General features: G+C 35.1%; 1 protein-coding gene across 1 annotated transcript in view; it reads left to right on the forward strand.

The window, feature by feature from the left end:
- Positions 1 to 278: 278 nt before the first annotated feature.
- LOC121388493 (polyadenylate-binding protein 2-like) overlaps positions 279 to 21183 on the forward strand; it is a 39156-nt gene continuing 18251 nt past the window's right edge. The window contains exons 1-3 of the mRNA XM_041519847.1: positions 279 to 621; positions 16285 to 16396; positions 20360 to 20430. Of these exons, the coding sequence (XP_041375781.1) occupies positions 484 to 621; positions 16285 to 16396; positions 20360 to 20430 (321 nt within the window). The 5' untranslated portion in view covers positions 279 to 483. The remainder of the gene's footprint in view (positions 622 to 16284; positions 16397 to 20359; positions 20431 to 21183) is intronic.

Here is a 21183-nt window from a genome sequence, read left to right on the forward strand (position 1 = left end):
TTATCTCTCCATCTCGATATTGATCTCAACAAAGTGTCAAATAACCTATTAAGTAAATGAAAAATAATTAAGAGTGCCTATTCATTCATTAAAATAAGTGAAAATAAAAGTTGTCCGGACCCCACCCCCTGTATCCGCGCCTGCAAATAGTCGTGATTTAAAATGTTATGAATTTATAAACAAATATTTCTTTTCTAAAGTTTGTATTTAGGACGACTACCACAAAAGCAAATTCTTATACATGGGGGATAACTCTTATTTTTGTTGCTATACCGGAAACAGTTGGGTTTTTTTTAATGACGCCATATTATCAAGAAATTATTTACATGGAAATCCGTTTTATCCTTTGAAATCCTAACACATTTTAAGGATATAACCCATTGGTATTAATTTAGGATTATTATAGTAGCTGTTTTAACATTTATTTCGCTTTGAAATAATATAATTTTAATTTTAAATGTTGTAATTCATGAACATTGAACAATGACGGACTTGGTTAACGACGAAAACGAAAGCTTTCAGGAAGAAAACGCCGATTTCGACACCACTGCATTTGAAACCGAAGGCAACGATGTCGACACCAATGCAACTGTTACCGAAGACGGTACCGTTGAAGACCCAGTATGTATAATTCTTCAGTTTGAAACAATATTTGCCAAAACTGAAGGCAGGCTTTTAATTTTTGTGGCACCGTGCCAGATGTTATTGTTCACAGGTATCCCCAAACGCTTTTCAGACGGTTCGTCCACTGGACAACTCGTCCACTGGATGACTGCATTTTTTTTTAAACATTAATAGTTATTTCTTTGACATTGTAATAGTTTCTTGACATTATTTTGTAGTATACTATAACCAAAAAAGTAAAATAGAGTTAGAATTCAACATTAATATCCAGTTTTTATTAACTCTTTGTATTCATTATCATGCGGACGATTTGTCCACTCGCTCGTACATTATCTCACATGTCACGATGTGGTAAATAAGTAATGCAAGCATCCGCTTCGGAAGACTTTATTACCATGTCATGTTCTCCTTCAATGGCATAAATTCTATCCACTGTACCCTCCCTCGTCACATGTTATCCCCATATGCCTAATAACCTCGAAATTAAAAAAACCTCAATTCCAATTTAGTTAAATGTTGTTTTAGACTTTACTGGATCCAACTTAGCCCGAGTACTCTAACTGTAAGTAGGTACCGGCAGGCCACTGCAATTAGCGTGGGAATTACATAAAGCATGGACAAATACCTAAAAATAGGTCAACTTTAACCCAGATTATCTCATTTTTAAAAACAAGTAATAAGTTTATTTTTAACTTCACATAAAACGTCTTTGAATACCCTGTCTATACATGCATTATACATGATGATTTCGTTTTGGGAAAGTATTGTAAAATAGCAATATAACAGCACCCTCAATAGTTTAAGAAGTAGCAGGCTACAACAGTGATGATAGCAGGGGGCAAAGCGGGGGGTCTTGGGGCCCTCCCCTAGAAACATTTGAAAAATCGAACCTCGGAGATGCATTCTCATGGCCTCTAATCGCCTTTCAAGACAAATAAACAACTATTTTGGCACCTTGTTTGGATCTCTTTTGTAGGAGACTTTATTAAAGAAGAGAAAGCACTTTTTTTTTTACCATCAACCAAAAGTAGGTGGCGGCAAAAGCTGTTTCAGGCGGCGATTTGCCGCCAGAGACCGGGTACTTTTGAGGGCTCTGATATAAAACATGCATAATGGCCATTTAGCGGTTTTCCCGGCCATTGTTTTAATCTGTCCAAGTGAAACAGCCAGAGGTAATCAGCGTTTTAACCAAATTGCTGTGTGATGTATACACTGAACTAGGTCATGTCATTACCATATTAAGGAGAAGATGACAAGCTTTCGATACGTACCTAATTTGCTTTGATTTTTTAAAATATTTATTTATTTATTTACATTTTAAAAAACCCTCGTGATTTGGATCAATAAATTCGATACAAGCATACAAAATAATACATATAAACTAGGTATTAAATTAAAGCTGGAAATGTCTACTTTCGTTTGGTATACGAAACTATGCATGTAAAGCTATCCTCACTTTGCGCTTTGCAAAAGAAAAGGGGAACCCCATTTGTGAAAAAATGGCAGCGCCAATGGAAGACATGGATGGCAACGAAAAAACGATTCCATCGAGATTTCAGTCTATGCTATGTAAGTATTTAAAATTATTGATGCAATCAATCGTTCACGGAATTGTTTGTTAACATGTTGCAATATATGTGTCGTTATTAATTATCTTTTAAATGATAATATTGATGATTGAATTGGAACAGGTGTATAAATATGTAAATACATTCGCTATCGTCAATGTGGCCCATCGATTATTTTTTTTCGCGGAACAAGTAATGAGCTATTCGTTCAACTGTTAAATTGCTAACGTGAAATGGTCATTAGAACATAATGTGCATAAAACTAGTACATAAAATTGTGTTTTATTGCTAATTAAATTGTTGAAGCTGCATGGACCTACGAGTTCGCTACATTGGTCACGTGACCTTAATCCAAGCTTTTGATTGGTTGAAACAAAATATGGTATTAATCGCTATTAAAAAACACTTCTATTAATTATAATTTATAGCTTATATTGAAATCGTTCCATTATATTATTAATACTGTTTTATGCATTGTTTTATATTTACTTACAAATTACATTGCAGTTGTTTTTCTTTTGTTAAAGGGGGGCAGCACATTAATATAATTATGATATATTATAAAACCAATACCTTTTTGTTTTAAAATATAAAGATTATGGCAAGAATTATATAGCCAGCCACACACACATACATAATTATTATTTTTGTTATTTCTATTTTTGTTTCTTTCTTTAATTTTTTATAAAAAAATTCCAAAGAAAATTTATAATATATTTAAAACTCCTGTTTAGGTTATAGTTTTTAGGTTATATAGTCATTTGTTAGCAACAGGATTTTATTGTTTAATAGTCTACATAATGTTTTTTTGTTTTTTTTAATGTTAATTATGATAGAACAAATTACACAAACATATTTGTAAAAAATTGTTTTATCCATTATTCAGGTATGCAAACCATAATTGCAAGCAGATTTCGGTTTTCCAGTCAAGGAACTTGGGTCGGTGTATTCTACAGTCTATTCGACAAAGTGGACCTGATTATTTCATTGGCCAAGTGATTGACCTGTCATCCACAGTCTGGAAGAGTCCCCTTTTTGGAAAAATGTGGACTAAAAAAGAAAATCTTTCCCGATTGACATTGACAGTCTCAGTAGACTGTTTTCAGCTCTGGTTTTGATGTGATGACAAAAAATGGACGAACCTGGAGTATTACTAGTTTTGAGAAAGTTGAAAAACTGTTTCAACAATATGTTGAGCTTTACTGTTAAGAGCAGGACTGAATGATGAAATGCTTAAAGGAAACATGTCACGTAAACCATATTTGGCACCAACCATGTACAATTAATTATAAATTGAATCACCTAAAAAAATAATATATAAAAAATTAATTACTTAAAATATCTCCATAAAAGAACCCCAGATACGAGCTCTTAGCGGAAATTGTCGATCTTTAATGAGCAGGGCAATCACGAGGACCGTGACGTCAGAGACGCGTCGCTTGATCATAAAGAATCTAAGACTTGCACAGCTTACCAAAACAATGAGTGTTCGTTCGCAAAACGTTTTGCCGTATCAATATGAGCTGTTAGTAAATGAAGAAAGACACACATTTACTTACAACAGTGATACTGAAGAAAAAACGGATAGCGAGTCGGAGGGTGGAGAAACTGATGGTGCCAGACCAGACCGGTCGACCAATTTACAGCCCGGAGCCCGAAAGCAACCCGGAGACAAAACCAAAACTCGGATGCTAATGCCGAGGTGTATACTGTTCATATTTAGCATAAAGATACACCTCGATATGATGTATTTAAATATGTAAAAAATATAAATGTAGGACAAACATTTTTTGGGGTTTTTTTTTTAAAGAAAATATCGCATTTTTTATGTTCGGGCTGTACATAATGAAATTGTATGCACAGTGTAAACAAACGCTCTAATTTACGACAAGGTGCTTCACTTTCATTAACCTGGCTTATAAAACAACATAAATTACTTAGAGTATAATCAACTTTTGAACTAAATATATTTCTATTTGCATCAATAGAACGAAATGGGGTTATAGTATTTTTCTCTCATTAAAAAAAGTAGCATATTATTAGGCCTATTGGTAGGGTGCGTTAGAGTAAAAACGACCACTCACGATACCCAAGTGATAATTTTCTTTTCTTTGGTACTACGTAATTGGTCAGTTTTGTAATTTTAGATGGGAAAGTCTACTTAATCAAGGGTTTTACAGTAATGAAGCAGGGCGGCTGATAATGTCTATTAACATTGTACTATAGTCGCGACAGGTTACGCCACAATACCCTGTGATCTTAAAAAAACTGGCAAGTATTTTGTACGTATGTCTAGACCGTGGTAATCACTTACCTGGTCGATACCCTGCAATATACACCTGCCAATCAGGAATCACATGTGCAGGCCACGGAAAGAAAGGACCAATTAACTAAAACAACACTCCGATTCTCAAGTCGGCCCGTGGATGAAACATAATAGTTATTTCGACACCGACAGTAGTGGTTTTTTTTTGTATTGAACTTCGTGTTGCTTTGGGGCTTCGGGTGATGAGGAACGTTTTTGTGACGTATTAGCCCGAAGATTAAAAACATTATTTAAAATTATTATTGTTTTCTACACGTTTTTTAAAAACATATTTAAATACATCGTACTGAGATGTATCCTCATGCCAAATCCCATGTTTGTATATGCCATATTTAATTACTTATTGACGTTTCCTTCTTCAGACGGTGACTACAGATTTTGTTATGTAGGCCTACAGCCCTAACATGAAAAATCTTTTTTTTTCCAAAAAAAATAAATAAAAAATTCTACATTTTTGTTTTAACATATATAAATACATCATGCTGAGGTGTATCTTTGTGCCAAATATGTACAATGTACACCTCGGCATTCGCAACCGAGTACTGTTTTTGTCTCCGGGTAACGTTCGGGCTCCGGGCTGTAATTAGGCTGACACCAAAGTACTATGCGGTGTTGGTGTCCAATCTTTTCTTTTGCGATAAAATACACGCGTCTTTCTTCGGATACAATCCTTTGGAAAACCATAAAAAGACAATCCCGATCGTTTAAACTGTTTATTTTTACACCCAAAGGCCGCGCAGTACGGCACTGTTGGACTGAAAAGATCGTAAGCCCCTTACTCCATATATAAACAGTTAACAACAATGGAAGAGTACAGCGGCTCTGACGTCACTTCCCTTTTTTTCCGAACGCTCACGAAGAAATATGCATAAATCGTACTTTGATACTGATTAGCGTAATTTCTTCATTTTAAGTTAACTACACGTATTTTATTGTTATAAAGTTATTTGTATATTATTTTTATATCATTTTTCTTTTAAAATGAGCTATAATATGGTCTCGTGTCATGTTTCCTTTAATTTGTTTCTAATTTTAAACAATGCTGTGCTGTTAAGTTGTATGCTTCATCATTTAAGACTAATGGTCTGATGACCAAACAATTAACAAAATCATTCTAGATACGTGAAAAGACCACTTATTTTTAATATTTAATATTCCTGTTCCTGGTAAATCTGTTTCATAGTGACTTTTAGTAACAAGCATCAAGTGACTGTTGGTTATAACATATGTAAGACAGGACAGTGCAACATGCATTGATAGTTTTATTTCTGCATGAGAAATTGTTTTTTTGCTAATAGTTCATCACTAATGGCTTCATCGCTACAGTTGAGTTATCGCTTTGACAACGGATACACTGCTCAAAGTTCAAGGAGTGTACTATATGTGTAACAATCTTGGAGCAATGAGTTTAACACCCAAGAGAGTGTTATGTTGGCACTTTCACCACGTAAAATCTTAGGAAGATATCTTCAATAGTTTTAGAGTGAGATCCATTTGAAAATTGCCGAAATATGACATTTTGGTGGTGAAATTTTCCACATATTTTTTAACATTTTGTCAATATACCAGATAATATAGTTAAACCAATGAGTTTAACACACATACCGTATTTGACCGGAAATTAGCCCATGTCTTTGAATAAGCCCCCCCTCCGTTTTGATAGCATTTAAGAAATTAGGCCCTCATTCGTAAATAAGCCCACCCCCAACTTCGTCACCTTATAAATAACAAAACTGCAAGTTTGCTCAAAGTTCATTTAAAAGGTCATACCTCCTGCAGATAATTAAACACAAATGTAACACACTATTTTACCACCAGTGAGATTTAGTAGTGTAACAGTAACAGTGTGTAACATTGTTTTCAATTTCATGTCTGCAGTATTTCTTTGAAGTACCTAAACCCAAGTCTGAACTAAAACCAATGTCTATTTTTACCACCACACTGGGTCCGCAGTTAATGCTAATTAGGCAAATACCGTATTCTGATTGGCTAAGAACAATGGCCTAGATTGACAATTCTTTGTAGTGTAAGCTGGCTGCCTGTCGGAAACGTGTGTATAGGCTACTGAGTTTGTTGTTTTAAGTCTTCTCAGCATTAAATTTTGAATGTAAATAAACTGGTAAGTAATTGTAACATAGAAGGTGTGTTTCTGATAATTAGATACTAGTAAAAAAATACAATTTAATTAATAAACAATTATTATTTAATAATAACAAATGGAACACTAATTAATAGATGTGCTACTAGACGTTTTACATTTTCTTCCTAGTTCATTTAATTATTATTTATTTTAATTATTAGTTGTTTTTTTTGTGGGGTTTTTCAACAAAACTGGCCCCTTGTCTGGGAATAAGCCCACCCCATGCTAAGCTTACAATGAGTTGTCTTGGCCCCCTGGGCTTGTTTCCGGTCAAATACGGTAATAGCATTTTGTAAGTACTTCAACCATGCAAAATTTCAGGAAGATATCTCCAACAATTTTAGAGAGATCCATTTGAAAATTTCCGCACTACATTTTTAACATTTTGTTATGTTTAAGAGCTTGTAACTTCATAAATTACATTCTCAAGCACTTGAAAAAAATAGGCTTGTACTATAGAACCAGTTTTATATATATTATGATTCTTTGGATATGTAATTCTATTACTTTATGATTTATGATTATGCAGAAATGACCCTGAGGCCAATTATTGTTGATTTTTGGCACATATTTTCCCATTTTCACACAAATAATAAACTATGAAAATAGTAATTAAATTAAGACATTCTTACAAAATTAAATGGAGATTATTACATATATTTTAAAATTAAGTAAACTTTTTATGTCATTCCATATCATTTTGCGATATTTATTCCAAAAAGGGCACGCCTATAACGTAAAACTGTTCTCGACGCTTGCGAAATGACTAAAATGGACATATTTCAAAAACTAATAAAGATATTGTAAAAACTTTCTGTTCTGTGTTTGTATTCTTCCATTCTTCCATACTATAAGAATCATGTATTGTAAGGGCACTAATTTTAATTTTGTATGCTGGTACCTACTTGTAAGCCCTGTATTACTAAATACGTTTGAGGGGTGGGGGTCTGGGTTGTTTTGTTTGTTTTAGAGGGAAGGGTTCATGACGGACAAATTTAAAATTAAAAAAAGTATATCGTCAACGTCCCTAACTGCGTTATGCTTCAAATTCCGTTCATTTTGTTTTCTCGTGAACAGTAAGCGGAATCAACATCCGATTATTTGTCATCGGCATGTCATTCATTTATGAGGTTTTTCTTCACAGTTCAGGAACATTTTCATAAACAATAAAGTTCAGAGAAGTAAGTATCTAAATACAAAACTTTACAAACCTCTAAAACCATTAATTTTACTACTCAAGTTGTTTTTGTTTATTCCTTAAAATTGCCGATATCGGGTCCACATGACTCGTAGAAATTGACTTGAAATGGAGAAAGATGAATTAACATTTGGTGCATGTCACATGACCTCACACGTGCCAGATCAACAAGGCCAAAGCATTTAATTTTTATGATTTTTAAGACCCCTGTTGTTAGAATTTGTTTTCAATTATTACATTCGATTTGCAAAAGGTATGCTACATTTTTGTGACTATTGTAGTGAATAGTATTCATAATCCATTCATAATAATTGTAAATAATTTTGAGTGTATAAATTGTGTTAATTATGAATCAATTCATTTAAAAAATGATATTTTAGAAACTGTTCACTGGTATAAACGTAATGCCTATCAGTATCGACATAAAGTTTGTGATGTGTGTTGACGCGGACTGGACCAGAAAGCGTGACAAATGGAATTTTTCCTTTTAAAAAAACATTAAACTAAGTGTTAGTCAACTGTGCATATTTAGGAAACATTTGTTTTCATGTAGTGGCCTTGAAAATGAAAAATGACGAACCACACATGCGTGTTACGATACTTTTTGCAAACACATGCGCATGAACGCAGTTAGCAACGTCACACTCTTTCCTGTTTACCGGACGGTGTTTCATTTTTGTTTACTTTCTCTAATGAAATTGTTTTACATCCACATTGTTGATTTTTTTTACGTTAATTGATTGCAGTCTATTTTGTTTCAGGTATCGTAGCTGGAAAATGTAGAATAATATTTCCGCAAATATCGTATTCATGTTATTGTCATTAGGTGAACGCAGTTTGGGACGTCAATGGTACCACTCTATTAGGATTTTCAGGATAAAATTTACTTGTAGATGCAGGACATTGCATTTCTGGACATTTTCACAATTTAGTGGGAGTATACCATCGGTTTGCCTTAGAAATTCCGGCGTTTAGCGCTCTAGATGTGAGTCCAACACACAGACTCAGTCGGAGACTGCTTTGATCCTGTTTCAAATTTTCCAGCACGTGCGCCTACTCACTGTTCTTTAACATTTAGTCAATTAAATGTTAATTGCATGTATATTTAATAAATCAGTTTAATTGTGAAACAAAAGCGAAAACTTGAGATGGACAACCTAATTTTGTAATACGAAATGCTACTACATTAGCGAAAAACTGACCGTGCGGTGGGAATTCCCAGACCTCGTTTTATGTCACACGTGTGTTGCTCGAGCGCACTTAGATAAAGCGAAAACTAATTTTACAAAGAGTCTACTTATCCATTTTAGTAATGTGCTGGATCATAACGTTCTAAACAGCTTTTACTCAATTCTTCAACGTTTTCAGCAATTTACTTCACGAACACCAACATAAAATACCATGATTTACGAATAAATGCCTAATTTCTTAAATGCCTAGGCGCTTATTCAAAGACGTGGGTCTACTTCCGGTGAAATACAGTACTCGATATAATAATCAGGGGCCTCACACACATGCACACACGCATGCTTGCTGCAGACTAAGGAATTACAAAAATTGCAAGTGTACGAAAGGGATAAACAGGCACTTTGTGTTTGCAAATTTTGGCCAGCCCTGATATAATAAATCGAACATAATAAATATTGTTAAATGATGTAATCTAAGATGAAAAGTTGATTGAAACATGCAAGCAGTTTTGCGTTAAAATGGGAAAAATTACATCTTTGTAACACCGTGAAAGTTAATATGCATGTATCGGCAATTTCCATAATGGCATTTTTATCAGAACACCTCACCTAAATTTAACTTCGGTGACACAAGTGCCATTTTACGAAAACGTGCAACAATTGCTGATTGATGCATAATTATTGTTTTGCTGAGAATGATCAACTTCGCAGTCCTTTCATTCCGATGTGATGTTGGTACATTAACTACCATTCTATGAAAATGTGCGAGGTATCTTGTTATTTTCCAAATTCAAGATGATTGTATTTTGGCAGAATACTGCATCAACTACAAAATGTGTAACTCACGCAGGCTCAGTTTAGTCTTTCAGAAAACATGCATATGTGATAATGTCCTTGGAAGTCGCTAGCTTGTAGAATTTTTTGGCTTTAGCCTGCTGTTCGCCTCTTACACTGACTGCATTGGTGACTGGATCTGTTCAAGATGTTGAACCGCCTTGAAGCCCTTCATGAAGTTATCAAGAGCCTGCTGGATATCCAGCGTGTTCCACCAATACGTGTTGGTATGAGGATAGGCAGTTGTAGTGTCCTGAAAGAGTTCTTCAAATTAGCTCTGTTCAGTAGACTGTTGTGGTAAAACAAATGGCTCATTCCACACAAACTCATCTTATAAATTCAAAAAGTGCTTTTTTAATATTTAGAGTGTATATTTATGTTAAATAACAAACAAATCATAAACTGTGAGATAATTTTGTAAGGGCCTCTATTTGAAAATACAACACCTGCAAACAAAACAAAACACAAACAAATAGTTAAGTTTGTTCTTTGCTTAAAATGTTAGTTAATACCAAAATGAGTCAGTATATAGTCATTTGACAGACAACTGGGTGTCTTAAGATTTACCACCTCTTTCTTTTCTCTTCATATAACAGGTTTATTTGAAAAACAATACAAAAGTAACACTGTTTTGCATGTAACACACGTAATGCAAATAACTAGTAAAATATCGAATTATTTAAAATGTGTTTTCAGGTGAAAAGTTAGAATATCAATATGAAATAAATTTGACCATTTTTGATTTGCAAAAGCTGCAGGTTATTATACAATGCAGCCTTTATTGAGTGTAACATACGTAACGTTACGTGTGTTACATGGGGTAGGGGATGAATGTTTTACCCAACAAACATGTCTTTAAGTAATAAATTGTACAAAACCATCTAAATACAGTCAATGTGAACTCTGCTACTGTCTGTATACATGTATTGAAGTATTTATTTATATATTTATGTACTGGTTTTACACTTAACATTAGAATATTTAGAGTTGGGAATTTAGTTATGAAATTAAAAATAATATCTTGACCCGTCTTAACTCCCAAGCATGCCAGCAGGAACTAGAGATTCAATTTTGCAAAGAGCATACATGGGCAGGAATTAATGGTACATGTATCTACTGGTACTGTCCACTTCCATTTACCCGTTTGTAATTAATTAATGCATCGACTAACGTTAGAGCCCCCCTCTAGGAATCTGGAATCTGGCCTCTTATAAGTAACAGACACCAGGGCACACCCTGTCCATTGATAAATTAACCAGCTGCTAATTTTTATGCAAAGTAGCTCTATAATGTATCTTCTTTATAGTGTCTTCCTAAACAATGTAATTCATCTTTGATATAATGATAAGATTACTATTAAAATTGTAAAACATAACATTTTAAGCAAAGGCTGCAATAGCCAATGAAATTTATCAGTTGCCTTCTTATTTTGACAAGTCTGATGTAAGATGATTTTGTAAAAGGAGGTTCAGGATGCACTGACTGGAATATTAGTACTACAAGTATGAGTGAGTGTAAACAGGCAATGATATTTGAGTGATATTTGCCACTGAAAAAAGGTGGGTGGTACTAACCCCGTCTAAATCCACCCTTAAAAAAGAATACTTAACTTTTCTGCTGAAAGCATTAACAGTCACTAAAACAAAAGGGAGTAGATCAAATAAAATTTATTTGCGATAGTATGCTTACAAGCTAATGTTCAGTTTCTGAAATCAGACGCGTAACGCACGTAACAAATTTATGTAACACTACATTTTAATGATTTGGAAAACAAATATCTGAGTAATAAGATTATTCTTTTCTGATAAATATTAACTTACATTTTGGTGATTATAAGCAACATACAAAATTTTATTATCACTTGTAAACTCAAAAAACTTTGGCAACTTTCAAATCTGAAAAATGTCTGTCGTGCAAATGTAACACACGTAACGCAATTAAATCTAAGCCGTTACAACTATGTTTGAAATTTAGCCAATGTTTCTTGTTTTATTTTGTGAAGTACTAAAGTAGGAGTATTACTAATCAATAGGTTATAACAGGAGCCCTTTCATAGATTTCTAATTTACACACATTTCACCCAAAGTGAGTCTGAAGTGTAACACACGTAACGTGGAATGAGCCAAATATAGTCTTAGAAGAAATTTGTCAAGCTTTTTGTGGTGTCTTTAACCTTCTGAGTACTGCAGGCAAGATATCTCGCCCGACGTCACGTCAATCGACATACTGTATACAGTGCATTCCCCAATTCATATTTCCTGCCGTTTTGCACACAACACTCACTGGAAACGGAAATATAATAAAAGAAAAAAGATTTTTTTTTCAAAATGGTGGCTTTTGTTCAATTTTGAATTGAAATTTTGAGTTCAAAAAGTGGTTTCCGGCAAGTATTTTCGCTTGACAACAGTGGCGGCACGTCACGGTCATTTTCAGGGATCGATAGCCGATTGTGACAGCTAATTTGATAATAAATTTGATCGTTTTACCAACAACGAAAATCACTAAATATTGCAATATGAATTGTAGGTCGGGTGTTAAAAAAAATTCTGGTCAGAAAACCACTGTTATTGGGAATAATGGACATAAATACTGGACAGCTGGCCACAAATGCCCATAAGTAAATGCAACTTTTTATATATTTTTTGCCTAATTTTAATCACCATTAGCTAATCTAAAAATAATAAAAATTGTGTCTGTGTTATTCTGCAAACGTTAACTGTTAGGCCAACATAGGTCTTTTTTTTTAATTTGCGGGTGTGGTTAAGTGAATATATTAACCTTTAGTATGCCATATTGCCAATAGAATTATTTCCCTTGCAGCCACATTATTTTCTATAACTGTCCACGACCATGACACTGCCTGCTTTCAAAGTCTCATAACTTCTCTCAGCATGACATTATTTAAATAAAATTTTGCGTGTGACTAAAATGAATATACCGTATATCGCTGTGTATTAGCCGACTCCATGCATTAGCCGACCCCCTAGTTTCACCCTCCAAATCGGCTTTAAAATTATCGACCTTGTATATAAGCCGACCCCCCTATATAAAACTAACCAAGTCAGATGTCTGTGTGGTCTCTACAAAATGACAAAGTACATCTGCTTTCAAACGTCATTTGTCACAGCAAACTTATCCGGAAGCAGTAGCCGATTTCTATTTATAGAAACGGTGTCCGGTTAATTTATTTCTCGTAAAATATAAGTACCAAGATAGCGAAATATACCTAAACATTCTTGATTGCAGCCACACGTTAAAAACACAGTGACTGTTTGCATTGTTGATTGTGCTAATCGGTCTTTTCATTACTAGTCGGCTATACCCTACCATACCCAACCACCCGTGTCGATTAATCCCAAGCCGACAAACAAAACAAATGAAGCTGGAACAATTAACGTGTTCACCGGTTTAGTAAGCAGTTTTGTAATGACACGTGACCTGCGAAGTTTTCCGAAATTGTTTTGATCGGTCACCATTTATTGTTGTTTAAACAGATAAATATTACTAAATAACTTTTAAACACCAACATTTATTAAAGATGAACATATATATACAATTTTAATATCTTTTATTTGTAATAGCTTGTGTTAAAATGCAATATTAAACCTTTATGAAAGCGGAAATGCAGAGCACAATAATGACAATAGATCGAGTCGAGCCGTGACGTCACTATTCTAACTTTACATTTCCAATAAAATGTTGACTCCTTAGATAAGCCGACCCCAGCCTTTGACTTGATAAATTTTGTATCAAAAAGTCGGCTAATACACAGCGATATACGGTAGTAGTTTATGTTAAAGAACATTTGTGAATTTTAATTGTTATTTTGTTTAGTGGAAAAATAAATAAACAAACAAACAATGAACAGTGTTAGTGTTTTTTGTCAAAATCTATTATTAGTATAATTAGTTCAACCCTAACCTTATTGTTTGTGCAGTGTTTCTGAACAGTTAAGTCTGTATTCCACAAGTGAATGCCACCTCTTGAAGCATGGATATAGTCTCCTTGCACATGTCACAGATGTATTGCATCTGACATGGTTTCATCTTCCTGTTTGAGCATACAACACAATCAGGTTTTGAAGGTTTGCTATTCTTGGTGCAGTTTGGATTCAGTGCAACAAAATGATTATTTGTTGTCGGGCGACAGGGTGGGTCAGTGGGTCGTCTTCCCACATGTGCAGGCACTGGTTCAAATCCCTGCAGCAGGCCGTGTGCAATGGCAAGACTGCCTGTTCACTCTCAGTGTCCCACATGCAGACATGTTATTATTAGCTAGCTCATGAAACAGTGCTGAAGATGAAAAAAAATTGTCCATGTAGAGAACATGTCCTTTGTTGTACAGTACGCTGGCCAGAGATGTCACTACTTCATGGGTGAGCCCATGCTGACGAGGACGGGTGTTGTCTTTGCCCAAATACAAGTCCCAGTTGTACATGTATCCAGTCTTGGCGTCCGCTAGTCCCCAAGCTTTCAACCCCCATTTGTTGGGTTTTGCTGGCATGTATTGCATTAGGTTTATGCGTCCTTTGAATGGAATCATCGATTCATCAATGGAGATTTCCTTTCTAGGAACAAAGTACTTTTGCCAGAGGGGAATAAGTTTCTCAAACGGACGACAAATCTTAAATGTTGTCATGGTTGGGATCTTCCCTAGGTAGAGCATCTTTATTGTTGCAGAGGTGCTAAAAAATCAGAATGTTCAAAAATCTGTTCCTACACATCATACTACGAAATCTTGGCATTTCAATCAAGGGATCAGTAGACCATTATAGGTCATAGGATGAACGTTTGTAAGCCCTATCAGCAACAGAAGGGAAAGAAAAGCTTTCATCTCACATCGATCTACATCATGCCACATGCACACACAATGTGCGGTAGGAGTATTTTTTCTCACTTGTTCTGCATACCTATTCGTCTCATTAACAAGTAAATCAATCACTTCATCAGTGAAAAACTGAAAAAAATAGTCTCCTTGTGACATACTTTCCGGTCTGTTTTTGTTTTTTTCTGTAGTGGCTTCGAAACACTGTCCAAATATCGCCACATTGTCGAATGATTTCGAAAGTAGAACCATGCTTAATAGCCTCGCTTTCGATCCTAAAACAACTGACTGCATAGCAACCGTAACTGCTCAGCAAATTCCAATAGCACGGAAAGTAAAACTATTTGGCGACTGGACAGACACACTAAATAAGATAGCCGAGAGTCTAAAAAAAACTACATTGATGCTGTACATGCATTATTGTGAATTTCGTCATCATTCTGAACCCTTTGTTTAAATTAGTTGGAATTCTGGCATGGCTTGCACGGAGTAGTGGATTCGACGATTTTTTTATTTTTATTTTTATTTTTTTTTTTTTTTTTTTTTTACTGTGTGAAAAAAATACAGATTGCCCGCTGTACTGGTAACTCGTCCGTCAGAAATTTTTACTCGCATTTGGCGAGCGGGTGAGAAAAACTTTGAATTTATCAGTTTGAAAATAATGCATTTTGGGGGTAAATTTACATATTATTTAAAGAAAATATTTTTCTGTATGTTAAGCAAAATCAAATTGAAAGGACAAATTGTAAAACAGTCCGACCGTCGTTACTACGACATTTACACCATCCAACCACAAATTGTCGGGAACGAACATACATCAATGTTATACTATTCTTTACACTGGAATTAACTTTCTGACACCGACAGAGCAAATTGGGAACAAACGTGCATCCGACGTCTCAATACACCTCTTTACAATGACATTACATAATCACAGATGCCGTAGCATGTTAATTGGCAGTACATACAGCTGTTTGTCATCTTTGATTTCGTCGCCAGCCGACAGTGTCACATGATGTTAGAGTTATCGATGTCGGTTAAATAATAGACGTGTATTGATTTTGAAAATAATTATTTGTCTCAATCAATTAAAGGATTAACTTCGAACAATCAAGTCTACTAGTTTTATGACATTTTGTAAACGAAGTAGGTACCAATCGATTAGATTGACAGTGAATGCACCATGATTAATAATAATATATTTAATAATGGTCTGTGATCCATCTCTGTCGTTGAGCCCATTGGGCTATTTCTCATTCCAACCAATGCAATATTACTGGTATATTAAATGATGTGGTATGCTATCCTGTCTGTGAGATGGTGCATATAACATATCCCTTGCTACTATTGACACCCAATAGCTGATGATTAAAAAATCAATGTGGTCTAGTGGTGTATAAATAAAACTAATGTTTATAATGGCAATTTTGATACGACTATTTCGATATAACAACAAAGTGACCCAGGGACATATGTGGTCGTTGTAACGAGGTCTGACTGTAGTTGTTTATTTAGTATCTGAACAGATGGGATACTTAATCATTTTAGAGATCACCAATTAGTGACATCCATTTCTTTTATAGGAGCTTGAAGCCATCAAGGCACGGGTTAAAGAAATGGAAGAAGAAGCGGAAAAGTTGAAAGAAATGCAGAGCGAAGTGGAGAAACAGATGAATATGAGTTCATCTTCAGTTTGTAGGTTTTTATTGTTAGCACTGCAAATGTTCAGTTTATTTTAGGCATCAAGGTATTTAATTTTGTGTGTACATTTTATATATGTTGAATTATTAGCATCAAAATATGCCAGTATTGTAATAGCTCAATTGACAGATTTATTCAATTCCAGTAATAGTAGAAGCAGGACTGGAAAAATACCTGTGGATTGTATTATTTTTATTAATATATTTGAAAGTTCTTATAAATAGACTGTAAATGAAGAGCAGGTTAAAATGTACCCACTTTTTATATGCAGGGCTTCTAGATTATGGTGGGCGGGACGTAGCCCAGTCGTACAGGGCTCGCTCGCTGTGCGGTCTGTCTGGGATTGATCTCAGTCGGTGGGCCCATTGGGCTATTTCTCGTTCCAGCCAGTGCACCACGACTGGTATATCAAAGGCTGTGGTATGTACTACCCTGTCTGTGGGATGGTGCATATAAAAGATCCCTTGCTGCTAATCGAAAAGAGTAAGCCCATGAAGTGGCGACAGAGTGTTTCCTTTCTCATTATCTGTGTGGTTCTTAACCATATGTTTGATGCCATATAACCATAAATAAAATGTGTTGAGTGTGTCGTTAAATGAAACATTTCTTTCTTTCTAGATTATGGTAGCCCCACTCCCATGGCTAGTGATATTCAATCTTGGGCTAGTAAATAATTACTATTGCCATGCCCAATGGCTACCGTATATCTTCGCCTGTAAGTCGATCTCGACTATAAGTCGAGTCCCTAATTTCAAGCCCTGAAAACGTATTTTTTTATTGACCCGTTTATAAGTCGACCCATGAAAAACTACTTATAAATATTGAAATATTTCTTATTTTCAGCACATGAGAACAATAATATTTGAACAAAAGAAAATTATTTTACAAACTTCGGTTTTCACGTTTTGTACATCGCAATATGATCAGACTATTCCAATCAAACTATCATTATTACATAGCATCAAAACGAAATATTCCCTTAGTAGAGAGTGAAAGCTGTTTGACTGTTACTGTATAGTACTGTACAGATGGTTTTGTGCACAGACAACAACTTTATTTATAAACACTGACAACAGATCACTACGATAAAACTGAAAGTATCACGTTTTGCCGCCATATTAATACATGTAAGGAGGATAACTCTGGAAAGTACACTGGTTTTTGTACCAAATGATTTGTGTCCCTATTGCTCTAGATAAGTGAACTGCAGAGATCAGTCTATTTTAAGGGAAAGCTTAGTAATATTCATGAAGTTCATCACCGCCAAAACATTGTTTGAACAACCATTAATGCCAGTGACCAGATTTCAAAATAAACTCAGGCAACAGGTAGTTAGTATTGTTTACATTTTTACTATTAGTTATGACTTAATTTAACTAAGTGGACTGTTGTCTTGGCATGTGAGTGAGATCGTACGCCTTTTCGCATAACCAAAACCGTTCTAATGCCAAAAAAAATAGGTTATAAAAAATAAATGTGTCAAATTAACATATTTGAGTATAAATATATGGCATACTTCAACAATAAAACTTGTAAAATAATCCCTAAAACAGTAATATTTTTTGGTGAAATTTTTTTACCCTCTTATAAGTCGACCCCCCAAGTTATAAAATAATTTTTGGGTGAAAAAAAATCGACTTATAGGCGAAGATATACGGTAGTCGAAATTATTTTTGGTTAAATGCTGCATTTACATTTTAAAAATTTAAGTCTGTTTTGTAAATATGAACATCCTGCCCCCACCACAACCTCCCAATCTCCCTCTTTAGGTAACATTGTTTTAAGTAAGTTAGGGCTAGTGAATTTTTAATCATGACTAGTAAAAAAAAATTCACTCACTGATTCCATGGCTAGTGGATTTTGTAACAATTCTAGAAACAATGATATGCCCATCTATGATGAGTTTTATTATGGTATGCCGTTGTCCATGTTAATTTTTTTTGTCTGGACCATATGTTGCATACAGATGCATACAGGACCATCAAACCTCACATGTAGAAAAAACTTGGGATGGTGGGCTGTTGCATACTATTACTAGGTCATTGTGACCTACTTTTGACAGTCTACTGCACATAACAGTAAATCCTTGTCCGGACCATATCTTGCATACAGATGCATACAGGACCATCAAATCACATGTAGGAACAACTTGGAATGGTGGTTGGTCCAAAACAAACTGTTCATCAATTCCATTGCAAAAATTTCACTTAATTATAATTAAATTATACCTGTAATGTATTCATCTATGGTTTTCCATCAAACTCCTGATGGGGGTATCATGTACCTCACCTGTACTCTTTGTTAGTCATAACATACCAAATTGGGAATCATATTTTTGGTCAGATTTATGTTACAGGTATATTAAAATAAAAAAAGTCAATCACAAGTTTCAGAGATTACTACACAATTTTAAAACATTTTAAAAACAGTAGTTAATAATCAATTTTCATTTGAGCAGAATTTTCTGTGATAAACATTTTTAAACAAAATATTCCCTGATATTATGCAAAATGTACATATATACTCTGTCAAAAAAGAAACACATAGGTGATAGGGAAAGAAGAAAAGTGTTTGATTTTACAAAATATCATTTTTTTTTGTACACTGTTGCTGAATGACCATGTTTGTTAATGTTCCTGTAATGGGACAGCATGCCCAAATGCACCCTAAAACAAATTTAACGCACGTTGTAGCATGTTGTGCGACAATTGCAAGAAATCGGCGTGAAATGGTCAGATTTGGGCAAATGCACGTGAAACATGAAACGTCCATCAGAGCACCATTTCACATCTCTGGGACACGTACCAGCAGTTTCAATCGGCTGAAGACCGGCCCAGAAGTGGAAGACCTCGCATAACAACTGCAGCACAAGATCGCTACATCCGGGTTCTGCACTTGCATCATCGAACTGCCACAGCAACGAACATTGCTGGACGCATACCTGGTTTGAGAAAGGTGTCTGCACAAATCATTTGGAACCGACTTCGAGAAGCTGGTTTACGGGCTAGAAGACCGTATGTTGACCCCGTCCTGCAACGTCAACATCAACATTTACGTGTTCGCTGGTGCACGAATGTACAGGGGTAGAACTTGGGAAAGTGGCGGCGAATATGGTTTAGTGACGAGTCATGTTTCCTTCTACAATAATGTGATGGATGACAACGTGTTTACAGACGCCACAATGAATGTTTTGCCAACAACTGCGTCGCCCAAGTTGACAGATTCAGTGGAGGGAGTGTCATGATGTGGGGAGCCATCTCATACACCGGCAGAAGTGAACTTGTGTTTGTACAAGGCAACCTGACAGCTGTACGCTACCGGGATGAAATTCTTCGCCGTCACATGCATCCCATTTTGGATCGACAGAGAGAACTCTTTCAGCGGGACAATGCCAGGCCGCATACAGCACGTGTAACAATGGATTTCCTACAGAATGAAAACATTAATGTACTGCTATAGCCATCAAGGTCGCCAGATCTCAACCCCATTGAACATTTATGGGACGAACTGGACAGACGTGTACGCCAGCGTGACCCGTAGCCGCAGACGATTCCACGTGCCCGGATTCAGAGACTCGTTCAGTCTATGCCAAGGAGATGTCGCGCAGTAATTGCTGCTGTTGGTGGCCACACAAGGTACTGATTTCAGCGCCCTCGTGCGACGTTGTTTAGTGACGAAAACGCCTCCACTGCCATCAGTCCATAGCAAGAACATTGTCACATACTCATGTCAAATTGTACTGTCATACGATCATAAATAACGAAATTATGCCATTTTGTATTAAAGAGATAACTCCATGAATATTTCACCTATGCGTTTCTTTTTTGATAGTATATATTTTGTTTAAACTTCCATGTAGATTGTAGATTGAAAATGTATAACTCTTTGTATCACTATTCTACTTTAGTTATTACTTTGTGCTGAAAAACATTTATTGTAACTGTTTTTCTCTTTTAGCATCTTCGTCCACTTTTCCAACAATTGAAGAGAAGGTTGATGCAGATGCCCGATCTATATATGTTGGAAATGTAAGTATATTTGTTTATTTACTGAATGTTTTATGCTTTTTGAACTGACTTCAGGATAAAATTTCCGTACCATTATTTAAGCTTACTTAGTTTGATTCAGTGTTTCCCCCAGGATTTTTGTTCAGAGGGTTGGCGAAATAGTTTGATGTTAACTGAGCCCCAAAAGGGTGCGAAAATGCTAGCGGGCATGCTACCCAATAATTGTTTTTTTTTAATTTCCAGTTGTTTTTAGATGCATTATGGAATACATGAGGGTGTCATATACACTTATAGAAGGAAATATTTGAAGATAGATTTTAATAATAATGTCAAAACAATAATTTGAAAAAGGATTGGTGATTTTAAAAATTAATTATCCATGATTGAATATTCATTAGCCCTACTTCTGTATGTATATCAGGGGTTCTAGAATAAAAAAAAAAAAAGACTTCCCACACTGACAAGTGGATACATTTTTTTACTGGTCATGATAAAAAAATTCACCTGCTAAATTGTAATCACTCGGTGACTGATAAAAATAAATAAAAGAAAGTAAATATTTTTTTATATATATGTAGGTACATTTTTAAATTTGTTAATTCATCATATACTCTTCAAAAGAAGAAACGCAAAACCACATTGTCGTAACATTTGGAGAATTGATTTAATTATTGAATGGTGAGTCCGATAATTACCAAATGTTGCAGGATTGTTCACAATTCACTCTAGTCCATTGTGAGTAAGTGATAGGACACACCACCACGGTCAAGGTCA

This window comes from Gigantopelta aegis, chromosome 14 (genome assembly GCF_016097555.1).
Source record: "Gigantopelta aegis isolate Gae_Host chromosome 14, Gae_host_genome, whole genome shotgun sequence".
NCBI lineage: Eukaryota > Metazoa > Mollusca > Gastropoda > Neomphalida > Peltospiridae > Gigantopelta > Gigantopelta aegis.